Source organism: Leptodactylus fuscus, chromosome 3 (assembly GCF_031893055.1).
Source record: "Leptodactylus fuscus isolate aLepFus1 chromosome 3, aLepFus1.hap2, whole genome shotgun sequence".
Taxonomy (NCBI): Eukaryota; Metazoa; Chordata; class Amphibia; order Anura; family Leptodactylidae; genus Leptodactylus; species Leptodactylus fuscus.
The window spans coordinates 79,352,980-79,366,101 of NC_134267.1; the positions used below are offsets into that span (position 1 = coordinate 79,352,980).

General features: G+C 41.2%; 1 protein-coding gene across 9 annotated transcripts in view; it reads right to left on the reverse strand.

Moving 5' to 3' along the window:
• Window positions 1-13,122, reverse strand: part of QKI (QKI, KH domain containing RNA binding) — a 127,720-nt gene that overhangs the window by 61,753 nt on the left and 52,845 nt on the right. For 5 of the 9 annotated variants that reach the window (XR_012715321.1, XM_075267834.1, XM_075267833.1 and 2 more), the window contains exons 3-4: window positions 12,750-12,866; window positions 11,993-12,037 (exon numbers count right to left, since the gene is read on the reverse strand). Coding sequence is in view for 8 of the 9 variants with exons in the window: in XM_075267834.1 (XP_075123935.1) it covers window positions 11,993-12,037; window positions 12,750-12,866 (162 nt within the window). In the remaining variant the exon portion in view is untranslated. The remainder of the gene's footprint in view (window positions 1-11,992; window positions 12,038-12,749; window positions 12,867-13,122) is intronic. The other 4 variants (XM_075267838.1, XM_075267835.1, XM_075267840.1 and 1 more) reach the window with 1 other exon arrangement.

Here is a 13,122-nt window from a genome sequence, read left to right on the forward strand (position 1 = left end):
ATTCAAGTTCAGTTAAGTTTGATGGTCGCCGAACATGGACAGCCCGCTCTCAAATGATCTGAAAACAAAGATTGTTCAACATAGTTGTTCAGGGGAAGGATACAAAACGTTGTCTCAGAGATTTAACCTGTCAGTTTCCACTGTGAGGAACATAGTAAGGAAATGGAAGACCACAGGGACAGTTCTTGTTAAGCCCAGAAGTGGCAGGCCAAGAAAAATATCAGAAAGGCAGAGAAGAAGAATGGTGAGAACAGTCAAGGACAATCCACAGACCAGCTCCAAAGAGCTGCAGCATCATCTTGCTGCAGATGGTGTCACTGTGCATCGGTCAACTATACAGCGCACTTTGCACAAATAGAAGCTGTATGGGAGAGTGATGAGAAAGAAGCCGTTTCTGCACGTACGCCACAAATAGAGTTGCCTGAGGTATGAAAAAGCACATTTGGATAAGGCAGCTTCATTTTGGAAACAAAAATTGAGTTGTTTGGTTATAAAAAAAGGCGTTATGCATGGCGTCCAAAAAGAAACAGCATTCCAAGAAAAACACATGCTACCCACTGTAAAATTTGGTGGAGGTTCCATCATGCTTTGGGGCTGTGTGACCAATGCCGGCATCGGGAATCTTGTTAAAGTTGAGAGTCACATGGATTCCACTCAGTATCAGCAGATTCTTGAGAATAATGTTCAAGAATCAGTGACGAAGTTGAAGTTACGCCGGGGATGGATATTTCAGCAAGACAATGATCCAAAACACCGCTCCAAATCCTCAGGCATTCATGCAGAGGAACAATTACAATGTTCTGGAATGGCCATCCCAGTCCCCAGACCTGAATATCATTGAACATCTGTGGGATGATTTGAAGCGGGCTGTCCATGCTCGGCGACCATCTAACTTAACTGAACTTGAATTGTTTGTCCAAAATACCTTTATCCAGGATCCAGGAACTGATTAAAAGCTACAGGAAGAGACTAGAGGCTGTTATCTTTGCAAAAGGAGGATCTACTAAATATTAATGTCACTTTTCTGTTGAGGTGCCCATACTTTTGCACCGGTCAAATTTTGGTTTAATGCATATTGCACATTTTCTGTTAGTACAATAAACCTCATTTCAATCCTGAAATATTACTGTGTCCATCAGTTATTAGATATATCAAACTGAAATGGATGTTGCAAATACCAAAATATTTAGAACTAAAAATGATTAAGATTAATAGGGGTGCCCAAACTTTTTCATAGGACTGTATATCCTCAAGATATGGAAAGGGGGCAGAGGGGTGTGTGGTTAAGAACAAGAGACAAGAAACTATGATAACTTAAAACTGATGTCAAATCTGGAAATTAGCTCTATCGGATGGAGACGGGACAGCTCATTCCTCCATCTTTCAAAGATAAAGAAGGTGGAGAATGGGGGTACCCTGGCAAAAAGGTGTGGCTAAGCACAAGCCATAAGAAACTGTTTTACTTTACCTCTGTGTCATATTTGTGGAAGTCAGCAAGGAAGCTGGTTGTGTCCAATTCTATCCTCCAAGCTTCCTGGACACAAAGAACTCTAAGTATCAGATTTCTTTCTTTTATTTTTCTCCTGTTATTTTCAGAACTGTTTGCTTGTTTGTCCTCTCCTGTCTTTTCATTTGATATATACCACTGAACCCTTTGGGTATTAAATTGTTAAATTCAAGATTACTTTGCTTTTGCTCTATAAACCCATTACATTTTTGAAGTGTGTTTGCATCTGACTGTTGGAGAAACGTGTGTACATGCGAATGTGGTTTCTGCTGAGCCTGTCAAGTCAGTGTTAGTTGGCAACATGAATTTGGGGTGTGTGGACTGTATTAGTGTGTGAGAACTGTATTGGCGTTTGATTTATGCTCAATTTGCAGCCTAAGTAAAGGGTGATTGCAAGATTGAGCAAAGTGAATTGACCCCTGGAAACTGTAACTACGTCACATGCTAGGACATCCACATATGAGAAACTATTCCTTTCTTTTACAGTGGGAAGAATATGCAAATCTGCCTTCCATGATGTAATTAGGAAGACAGTTTGCTGCCTCAGTATTGCAAACCAATAGAGGGCGCTCACTGGAATGTGCAAGCCTGTCTTATGACAGGATTCCAGTGAAATAACCCAATAATGGCTGCTCCCTTTAGCATCATGCCTGACCTTCCAAGAGGCCTTTGTTTTGCAATAACGCTGGGATTATTACCAGGTATAGTCTCTCAATCGAGGACAGCTGTTTCGATCTACTTGGATCTCTTCAGCCCGATGTAGAGAGGACTATAACCTGGTAGAGGTGAGAGGCTTAGACAGGGTTAAGGGGATATTGTCACTCCTTAGGGAGAGACCACCATATACAGTAGGTGTGTGGAGACTTGTTAAGCCTTTTACAGTGTATAGAGGAATCTTCTATGTGTCTCCCTGGAGCTCAGTCATCTTTCCATTCCTTCTCCTCACTGTTCTGTGTATGGCTGTAAGATAACTAACTGGGGATGGATTCTCCTCTCTGCAGCAAGACAAACATACTTTCCAAGCCAAGTCCATTCATTCAATTTGCAGCAGAAGATGGAGATGAAAGGTCACACTGCAGATTTTCTGGGTTTGATGCCCCTTTAAACGAGGGAAAACAAAGCACAGCCAGTAATGTTTCAATGAAATACAAGTGGTGTGTGTGTGTGTGTGTGTGTGTGTGTGTGTGTGTGTGTGTGTGTACACAGAAATGTGGATTTAACACTGCTGAGGACACATCCAGGTTCATATTTTCCAGCACTAAATTCAGATTTGAAACATAATTAAAGAAGTCTGAAATGTAGGTTTTTCATAGGCTACTTAAGAATTGGCTCTTTAAATCAGAGCAAACTTAAAATCCAAAGTGGCTTCGGTAACCTTGTAACATCCATGGTGGAGAGGACAATAGTCCTCCCTGCACATACAGATTATAATAAGGGGTTGATTCTGCATAAGCCATCAATGTCCAGTTTCTAAAGTTCCAAAGACTGTGACCCCTGCTGATGACTAGAAGGAAATGGCAGCAACTACAGGAAAGGGTTTTGCTACAATTTTTCCCACTGACCCCACACTGCTTTTTATGGAGGCCACATAGTCAGCTATCATTGGGCTGCAACATTTCCACTAGACACATTTAGGTCACAAAAATTACCCAGCTGCAAAGGTAGTCACTTAACACTGAAGAACAGTATACGCTGCATTTTCACTTCCTCTCCTAGGCATCTGTGCACTCTTACACAACAATCTCTCTTCTTCCCAAATTCTTTCAAACGTAAAACAAATATCACACACAAAAAAAAAAGCACAATTGCTGACTTCAGCCCTGTACAGAGTAATACGGCAGCAGAAATCTGCCAGCAATGTTTGACATTATGCACCCGTCTGGCCTACAGTTCACTGGCAAAGAGGATGTGACTAAATGCAATTGCTAGCTTTAAGTAAAAAAAAAAAAATGCTGCAAGAGATATCCTGAAAGGCATCTCACAATATTAATGGACTGCACTTTGTGTGAGCAAACCACTTTTTCCTTTCTCTTTATTCTTCATATAAAATACTATCAAGATAAGATAGTTAGTGATGGTTAAGGTAATGCAGATCAGTTTTACCTCCATTGCTAATCTCCTAAATGTGCTGTACTGCCAGATCTTTACAGCACAATCTGTGCCAGTGCAGTAGGATTTGTCCAGACAAACATATGCCCACAAGCACACAAGTATGTTACTGCCTGGAATGCACAAAACCTGATAGGATCAACACTGTTGTAGAGTCAAGGCCTTTCAAAAGAGATTTTCTCAAAGAGTCTAGACCAGCAATAAACTGGGTGCATCAAGTTACTGCCTAGGACGAACTAGAAGGATGAGCCAAAGAAGTGGATACATGATTTATCCACATGACAACTTACCCACGCTATAAACACGAAAACCACCAGTCTGGTGTTTACATAGATACCTGGGTGGCCAGGGGGCATTAAGTTCAGAGCTGGGGTAAAGGTGTATACTGAACTGTAGTTGTACATAGCAAGCATTACAGCTGATGGCCTTTAAGGCAATAAACAGTTTTGTTAGGACAGCTAAAATTTTGCCTTTCCTGGTGACTTACTCTAGATAACTGGCTTTTTTTTTTTTAATTGAGCAATTTCTCAGAAGATTTAAAGGTTTATACACAAATGAACTTATCCTGGCTTTTGTATAGCACTGTTTTAGCGTTACACCAGTTCCATCAGGTTTGTGTGCTGGAAACGTTACATATCCAACATCAGCTTCTAAAAAACATGCATTGGTAAGGACTGTGGAGTTAGGGTGCGTTCACGCAATGTAAAATGGAGTGCAAGCTGGCACGTATACGCGTGTCAGCATTTTGCGCGCTCAAAATGATCCCATTGATTTCAATGGGAGTTACGAGCGTACACGCGGCGTTATTTTGCGCCTGTAATTTTGCGGCAAAATGCCAGCTTGCGCTCCATTTTACATCGTGTGAACACACCCTAAGAGCTACATTGCTCTCCATTACATGGCATAGGTTATGTCAAACTAGCTAAAGATAATGGAGCAGATTTACTCATTTTGTACAATCTTTAGCCAGTGTAAACCGACAAACCATTTAAAAATGTGCCAGATTTATCACAAAGGGCGATACTGAGTGATGATAGGTTTGGTACGTACATTTGTACAGTATGTAACCTTTAGGTCATTCGTAACTCTGGCACACTTACCTTAGTATATCCTCAATTAACCCTGAATGACATTACAGGTTATTGTAGATCATCTTTCTCCAGGCAACTTCCCAGCCCAGAGTTATTCATCAGGCTATCAATGCACCAATCCAAGGCACACATTGCCACTACTTCCAAGCATAAATAGAAAGCAATGGCATGGGGTACTACAGCTTTGATAGATTGTAGTGATCAGGACACAGCTGCAATACCCCGCACGACCACTACTAACAGATGGCATGCAGTTAGACACTATTCTGATCCCAGAAAAACCCTTTATTGCTACAACTCTGTTCCTGTAGCGCCATACCCATTATTCCCAGTCCTTTGTATACAAAGTGTAAATACATGATGATGTGATTGCTATACAAGGTCATCACAAAATATACCCAAAACATACAAAGAAAGTATAACAAGAACACAATCTATGATGTACAGTGCTGTGCATAGGAAAAACATGACCCTGCTGCTACAAAGGAAGTCAATGTGATCATATTAATTGCAGACTAGAAATCTCTCACTATGAGGTTTCAGAAATGCCTTAAGAAATGCGGTGGCACTTTAGTTCATGAGCTGATTGAGAAGTCAATCTCTAATACTCAGTGGGACAAGAATTGTTTCTCTCAGTTGCCACAAAATTAGACTGCCTCTCATATTTGTATACACAGCAGAACCAGAGCACGTCGTCCATGCATTACCACTCCCCATGGAATTACACTGCGAGATTCATGCATTATTCCAAGCTAAATGAATTACAAAAGGCACATACTATCTACATACTACGGGAGCTAGTGTGGAATGAAAAATTTCATTATCTGACGGCATCCCCAGTTATTAGTATCAAAAATATTCTATTTTAAGATGCTGCCTCAGACATACAATCTCTGGAGCAAGCCTTAAGTATTGTGTGTTAAGGAGATGTGTCCCCATTATACACTTATGGGAGAGAGCTGCAGAGGACGCCAAGTAAGAAGAAGAAGTGTACACAACTGTGTGGCCCATCTTCAGTCAATAGGGACTATATGGGCTACATTTAGTCCACTTTTTGTACATGTTAAGCAGTACATAGGTCACTGTGCAGAGAGGGGGGAGTAGATAAACCATGCCTTTCACTTATTGTGGAATACAGCCCCTATGTTATCTTATTATAGCGGATACCAGTCACTGTCATCCTAACTGTGCCGATGAGCAATGAAATGAACAGGACATTTCAGCATATATTTTGGCTTAGTGACCAGCAGGATTTTAGGATTTCTCTAAACAGATATTTACAAAAAAAAAAAAAAAAAAAGCCATTTACTGATGACACACTCCATCTAAAGGGAACCTGTTAGGGCTCGTTCACATCTGCACCCAGGTCTCCGTTCTGCAGGTTTCCGTTTCCTGCACGAAACTGGGCAGGAGACTGAAACCTGCAGGCATTTTTCAATGCCATTAATTTTGAATGGGTTTGAAAAGTGACCGGCCGTGAGCGCTTTATGCTCTCCGCGGTGAAACAGGTTTTTTTGTTAACCGGACACGGAGTCGGACATGCAGGACTTTGGGTCCGGTTTAAAAAAAACGGTTTCACTGCGGAGAGCATAAAACGCTCACGGGCACTCACTGCCGATCACAGTCTGATAGGTTTCAAGACGGAAACCTGATAACGGAGACCCGAACGCTGGTGTTGAACTCAGCGTCACATGAAAAAAGCTGTAAAGCTGTGCAGGCAGCATATTACAGAGCAGGAGGAGCTGTACAGAGACAATTGTTGAAGAAACTCAGATTCAGGATTGTTCATAGATTTATATCTCTTATATGGCGTAGTTCTATCAGTTATTGACAGCTATTTCTCTATGCACAGTCACACATGAGGGCTGACAAGACCACCTCCATGACCGCATCCAAGTAAGAAGGACGAGTTTCCCACAAACCAATCTGAATCAATCTGTTGAGGTTCTCCTTTTCTATAACCTGCTGTATGGAGAAGAGACTGCATTTTCCATGCCAAAGGTTACTTTAAAGAGGACCTTTTACCAGCTGCACCAATTCCAGTTTCTAGCATCTGTTAATAGGAATTGCTTCACTGATTACAGAACAGTTGGAGTTTGTTTGTTTTGTGTTTTTTTATCTAGCTCTCACCATTCATTTTATCTAGCTCTCACCTCTATCCTACTGTGCCAGTGGGCCATAGTTAGTATTCTATCTGTTTGTATATTTTGTGTACTGTATGTGAGCCCACAAATTTAAAGCACCATGGAATGAATGGTGCCAAATAAATAAATAAATAAATAAAATAATAAATGAGCAAAGTGCAGCCAGGTGACTGATAGGTTATACTGCTATACTGATGCCCACTGGACAGTAGTGAGAACTGGTGTTGGTGCAGGTAGGTGAAAGTAGTAGTCATGGAGGTGGTCCTGACAGCCTTCCATGTGTGACGTTAATAGAGATAGCTGTCAATAACAGAGAACCACCCCATGACTAGATGACTTACATGATGAATAGAGTAGGACTTTGCGGGGTTGGAATGTCAGAGAAGGGACTTTATTTTTGGCAACTGCCCAAGTAATGTGTACCAGTAGTTATTTGCCTATGGGGACAACAGAAGTACAGGGCATCTTAGAAATTTGTTTTCGCAGGACCAGAGAGAATTAATGGAGTTCAATCATTTCAGCCAGATCCATTGCATTTTGTGCACAGTGCACATCATCTGGAGTGGTAACACCAGCTTCGCTACAGGGCAAGTTACAAAGTGAATTACAATCTCACTGTAATTCATCATGATTTTTGTGTATTTGGGTTGTCTGCTTTATGTTTTCTGAACGTAAAAATGAACAACGTGATTGGTTGATGGTTTTCATAAACACGATCTGGGGAAAAATAAAAAATAAAAAAGCACATCAACAATGAACATGCTTTCTACTGGGATAAGTCTGATGTGATGACCTGTACGGAGCCTTGACTTCAACCCCACAGATCATCATTGGGATAAACTGGAATGCCAGACCTCTGCACCCAAAATCAGTGCCTGACCTCACAAATACTCTTTCAGTAGATCCATCCTAAACTCTTCTGCTATACATGCACACAAATAGCCTTTATAGACTCTAGAACCACAGATGTTCCTTGCAATGTTACGACATCAGTCTAATCACAGCAACAAATAATAATGTTAAATCAACCCCCCCACAAGAGAGATAAGTGGGGAGGGGGCACCCGATAAATTGTCACAGTTATCTCTTCGCACCTGACATTTAAATGTCAGGATACCTTCCAAATACTTTGCGGAGTTCAGGAGTTATTTGAGCCAGAAAGGCAAACCTCAAAGAGTTGCTGTTTGTGAAGCAAGCACAGCTGCACCACACGCTGAGTGCTGGCATTTTTACTAACTAGGGGCAAAGAAGACTGTCAGTGAATTAAGACACTCATCGTCTGTTTTTCTAGGCCTTAAGGTTACTTCTCGTCTTCACCATAAAGCTTGTGGCCAAATATCTTTCCCTTTCATCACTTGCAAAATACTTCATCAGCTCACATTACTTCTGCCCCAGCTTCTCCCTGACTGCCATTTGTCTCTCAAGCGCCTTGTGGTAGTAACATGAATGAATGCACGGCAGCCATTTCTGCTCAACTAAATGATATTATGCCAGGTGTTGTTAAAGCGCTGTACACATTAGCATTCCAGCCTGTCTATTCTCTTCTGCAGAGCTGTCTGGGGATCATACAATATTAAAACAGAAGTCAAATTTCACTTCACAATACAAAGTCATATTAAGTAATAATCTGGATTGTTTTTTTCTTACTCCCAGCGGTCTCCAAAAACTGTTTCTTCACTTGTGTTTTCTGCTTGACTTTAATGCACAGAAAACAGAACTGAGTATAAAGCGTACAGAAATCTGAGCCTGATACAATAAACTGGACAATTTCTTACAATCCCTAAAGAGAAGCTACAGCTACTAACCTGACATTGATAAAACAACTGCATGGAACACAAAGTATCCAGAACCAGCCTAAGCCGCAGGACTAGTACACTGCACGGTCATCACAGAACAGACACTGCTGGTCACAGCACCAGAAAGGAAGCCTGAGGGGGGTAGCATCTCCTTGTAGCCCCTAATACTGACAAGAGATTTCCTTTTATGTGAAATGTCTACACTGTACCATTCCTCTCATATTCCTACTAACAATGTATGAATTGTCTGACAGCTGGGTATGACACACCCTATCACAAGGAGAACAGTAGCAACTAGATGGATGGCTAAATGGAAAGTTGTAAGAACAGATGCTCCAAAATGGATAATATATACTTAAAGGGGTTGTCCAGGATAAACGGATAATAAACTCCCTCCCCCACCTAACTTCTAAGTTACATCAATTAAAGAAAAAAAAATCTATAATTATCCATATCCTTGGAGTGGTCATGTGACACTTTCTGATCATCTCGTGACGTTCAGTTTTACCACTTCTGAAACGGAACGTCACCATCACTCTTTCCCTTCCCCTATCCCCTACAATACTTACCAAGCCTTCCTGTGCGCAGGGAAACAGGTCCCCCCCCCTTCCTGTTTCTAGTAGTGGGCAGAATATCTTAGCTAGGGAGATGGGGTGAGTGGGAGGGGCTACTAATGGGCGGGATCAATAGTGTTAGTGAACTACCGAGGGTGGAAGGGGCTAGTAAATGGGCAACATCGCTAGTCAGTGAGAGTGGGAGGGGCTAGGCTTAGTGACACAGGCAGGGTGGGAGGGATTAGGCTAGTGAGAGGCAGGGTTTTGTAACAGTGAGAGAGGAGTGGGGCTGAGAGAGAGGGAGTTAGTGCAGCAGCTACACAGCAGGAAGCTGCAAAGCAGGAAGGTACAGCATGTAAACACAGAGGATGCAGAAGCAACTAGACACACACAGAAATCACTCCAATAACTGCTAAAGGTATATGGGTGTACTTATTAACTCATCAATAGCACTAATAGATCTTTATAATAAAAAGATTTTCTGCCTGGAAAACCCCTTTAATTATTTACTAAATCAGGTAGATCAGAAGTGACAAAAGGCAGCACATAAGATCCAGACTGAAATGAAAGTTTTTAAGCCACATGAACTCTCAAAAATCAGGTTAAGTGGTGCAGGATTATTGTGCCTTGATACGCAAGAATTGGTTAAACATACCAGTTATCACCTCTTGCCCCACACAGAGGAACAGAATCCGGGAATTAAGAGACCTTTATTAATTCCCCAAACAGATCACTACATGCCTAGGCTTAGATGTCAACATATTCAGCATGTAGAGTTTCATTCTGTATTGCAAGTGAAATTGGACGTCACATCCCAAGCTCAGTGCAGCAAGCAATGTCAACACAAACCATCAAAGTTATTAGCAGGATACTGGGCTATGAGCCAGACTGCCACCTACAGGTGCTCCACAGACCTCACACCACCACTGTCAAAAGCCGAAGCTTTGTCTGGAGACCACATCAGCAATGCCATGAAGAGGTCTTCACAAGGGAAAGTCATATCAGTCCCCCTCCCAGGATTTGGGTGTGAGGTGACAATGTATGGTAGCCAGACTTCTTCATTTCAGGTACACCAACAGCTGAACTTTACTCCAAAGTATCTCTGGAGCAGAGTTTCAACAGGAAGCTGCCAGACCACATGTTACAGGCGATACTGTGATCAACCTGTGTGGCCTAGAAGTGTCATCATGGCCTACAGCATCTCCAGCCTGGTCTCCCATCGAGCATATCTGCCACGCCATTTGTCAGCAAATAAAAGAGATGTGCAAGCCCAAGTGTATTAAGTGTGGCATACTATACCGCAGACAACCATTAATAAATATCTTTGATAGCATGCCAAGGCATAAATCAAGATATTTGTAAAGGTTTTTTTTAATATATCTGCGTATAATTTACAATTCTACAGATCCTATATTTTTCATAATTCAAAAACTTTTTCTTCTTGGTGTTGCAATTTTAATGTTGAGGGGTGTATTACACATACCAGCCATCTTTTCTTAGAAGACCGCCTGCAGAAGGCCATTTTTCAAACCAGTTCTGGGTGGTTACATACAAGATATTTAAGTGTGTAAAAGGGACATTACATTTTACTCCAACACCTAACCTTGGATCAAAGTTTACTCTCATATGTGATGGCAACCACCGTACGACAGGAGTGCAGGAATTAGGACCAGTGCTTTCAGCCCGAAATACTCCAGGCTTGAAATAAGTAGTAGTATGGCACACTGTAGAGTGAAAGTAGACAAAACGCAGTGTTTTCTCAACTGTCAACTTCAGTCTTAGGCTATAAGGCCCCACATTGTGAAAACATAGCTTTTTTTCTTGAAGATTTTGCTGGGGTTTTTTGAGCCAAAGCCAAGAATGGCTACAAAAGGAATGGGAAATATATAGAACTTCTTATACTTCTACCTTCTGCTCAATCCACTCCTGCCTTTGGCTCAAAAAAATGCATCAAAATCTGCAACAAAAAAAGCTGCATTTCCCCAATGTGGGGCTTCAGCCTTAAGGAGTTTTACGGGACTCATGTTTATGACAGGTCATTAATAAGTGAACACTGGTGGTTCAATACCCATAAATATTTGCTTTAGATGTTACTGAGCAAATTTACTCAAATTCTAAAACATACCACTCAATCTAATGTATACCTTTGAAGTGTTCCACTGTATAGCAAAGAGCAGTCGGCTGCATCTTCCTGTACAGTATAGCTGATAGAAGGCAATTTATCTATTTGGGAACCAAAGGATTGGGAAGATGAAATTCAACATGCCTCATCTTTATCCATTTGCCATGAGGGCCCCATACACACAAGATGATCAGGCCCTTCCTGGATGATATTAATATAATGTCTATGGAGAGGATCAGGGTGCTGCCAGTCTGTGGTCACCACTGCTTTTATTATTAAGTCAAACAGCTTCTTGTCACTACTCATGGCCACTAAAGACAAACCACCTGTAAGTATTTGATGTCTCACTTATAAATGAAAGCAGCGGCAACCCCAGCACTGACTGTAGTGCGACTGATTCACAGCCTTAGGGCTCAGGCATAGTCTGCATAAAGCCTAATGGGACTCTGTTGGTGTGTACAACATAAAATGTCTATGTAAATACAGTCCTATTGGTAAATATTGGTAAATCAAATTTTAACTAACAGTCAATCTGATTTTTTTTAGTAGTTTCAGTACATCCTGGAACCGTATTAATAAATAAGCTGTAGAAAACAATCACCACAAAGCTCAGAAAAATTGTTTTTAGAGAAACACATTTTCGATTAGTAGGATATTGTATTTGCTTACCTTGTTAAGAGCCAACATACTGCATTCGAGTATATTGGTAACAGCCTGCATGCAGCATGTCAAAACAGTAATAATGGCTAGTTAGTAATATACAGTACCAAAACGCTCTAAACATTAACAGGTGACAAGAGACCTTATACGTTATATAGTCCTATACAAGTCCACTTGCTGCTTACAATAGGCACCAGATAATCATCATCCTCTTGAAGTGGCTTTTACTACCCAGGGTGTATCACCATATGGCTAGAAAATCTAATTGAACACCTATAACAAATAACTGATCACATTTATTTTTATTTCTATAGTTCCTGCATATAAAAGCAAAATTGGAAATCAAATGGTTCACTATGGGCTAAAGAGAAACTTTCTGCTGGCACTTACCGGCAATGATGTTAGTAACAGAAGTGAAAACCTACTTGTTTTGAACAATGTTACCTTTGGTTTCTACCATCTATAATCTAAAACACTTGTAACATATGACAAGCACTTATAAATATACTATTAAGGTATTTGCTCATTAAAATAATGTCAAGTCTAGCCAATGTAACAGAGCAAAGCATACCCGCGATCACCTTTGGTTCTAGTACACACAAAGCTTCTAAAAGGATCAACAGGGATTCATTCGCTCTATGGCATTGACATGAAGGGGGTCTGTAACCACCAAAATCTCAGACCTGTTGCTAGATATGGCTGTGTAGCCGGGACAGGTCTATAGATACATGAAGTAAGAGTGGGAAACATATCACAACGAGCATACCTTTTTCTTATCTCTCATTGAGCCTTTGCCTCGAACCATAATCTTGCATCCAGTTTCCGCTTCCAATTGCTTAGCAGTTAGTCCTCGGGGTCCCAGGATCCGTCCAACGAAATTGAACTGAAAAAGAAGGAAGCCACAGTAAGACTAGGCAGTTATCGAGGAGTGTCCATTAAAAAGAAATGAAAGAGAACCAATTCAGCAAATAAAATTAATGTTTCAAATCGATAAGTATCACTATTAGACATGAGCGAACAGTAAAATGTTCGAAATTCGATATTCGCACTACAAGCGGGCATGCGCAGTCGGCTCTGCCCAGGCCCGATGCCTGGCAGAGTGAATTCAGAGCCGGAAGACGACGCGGGGAAGCTGCACG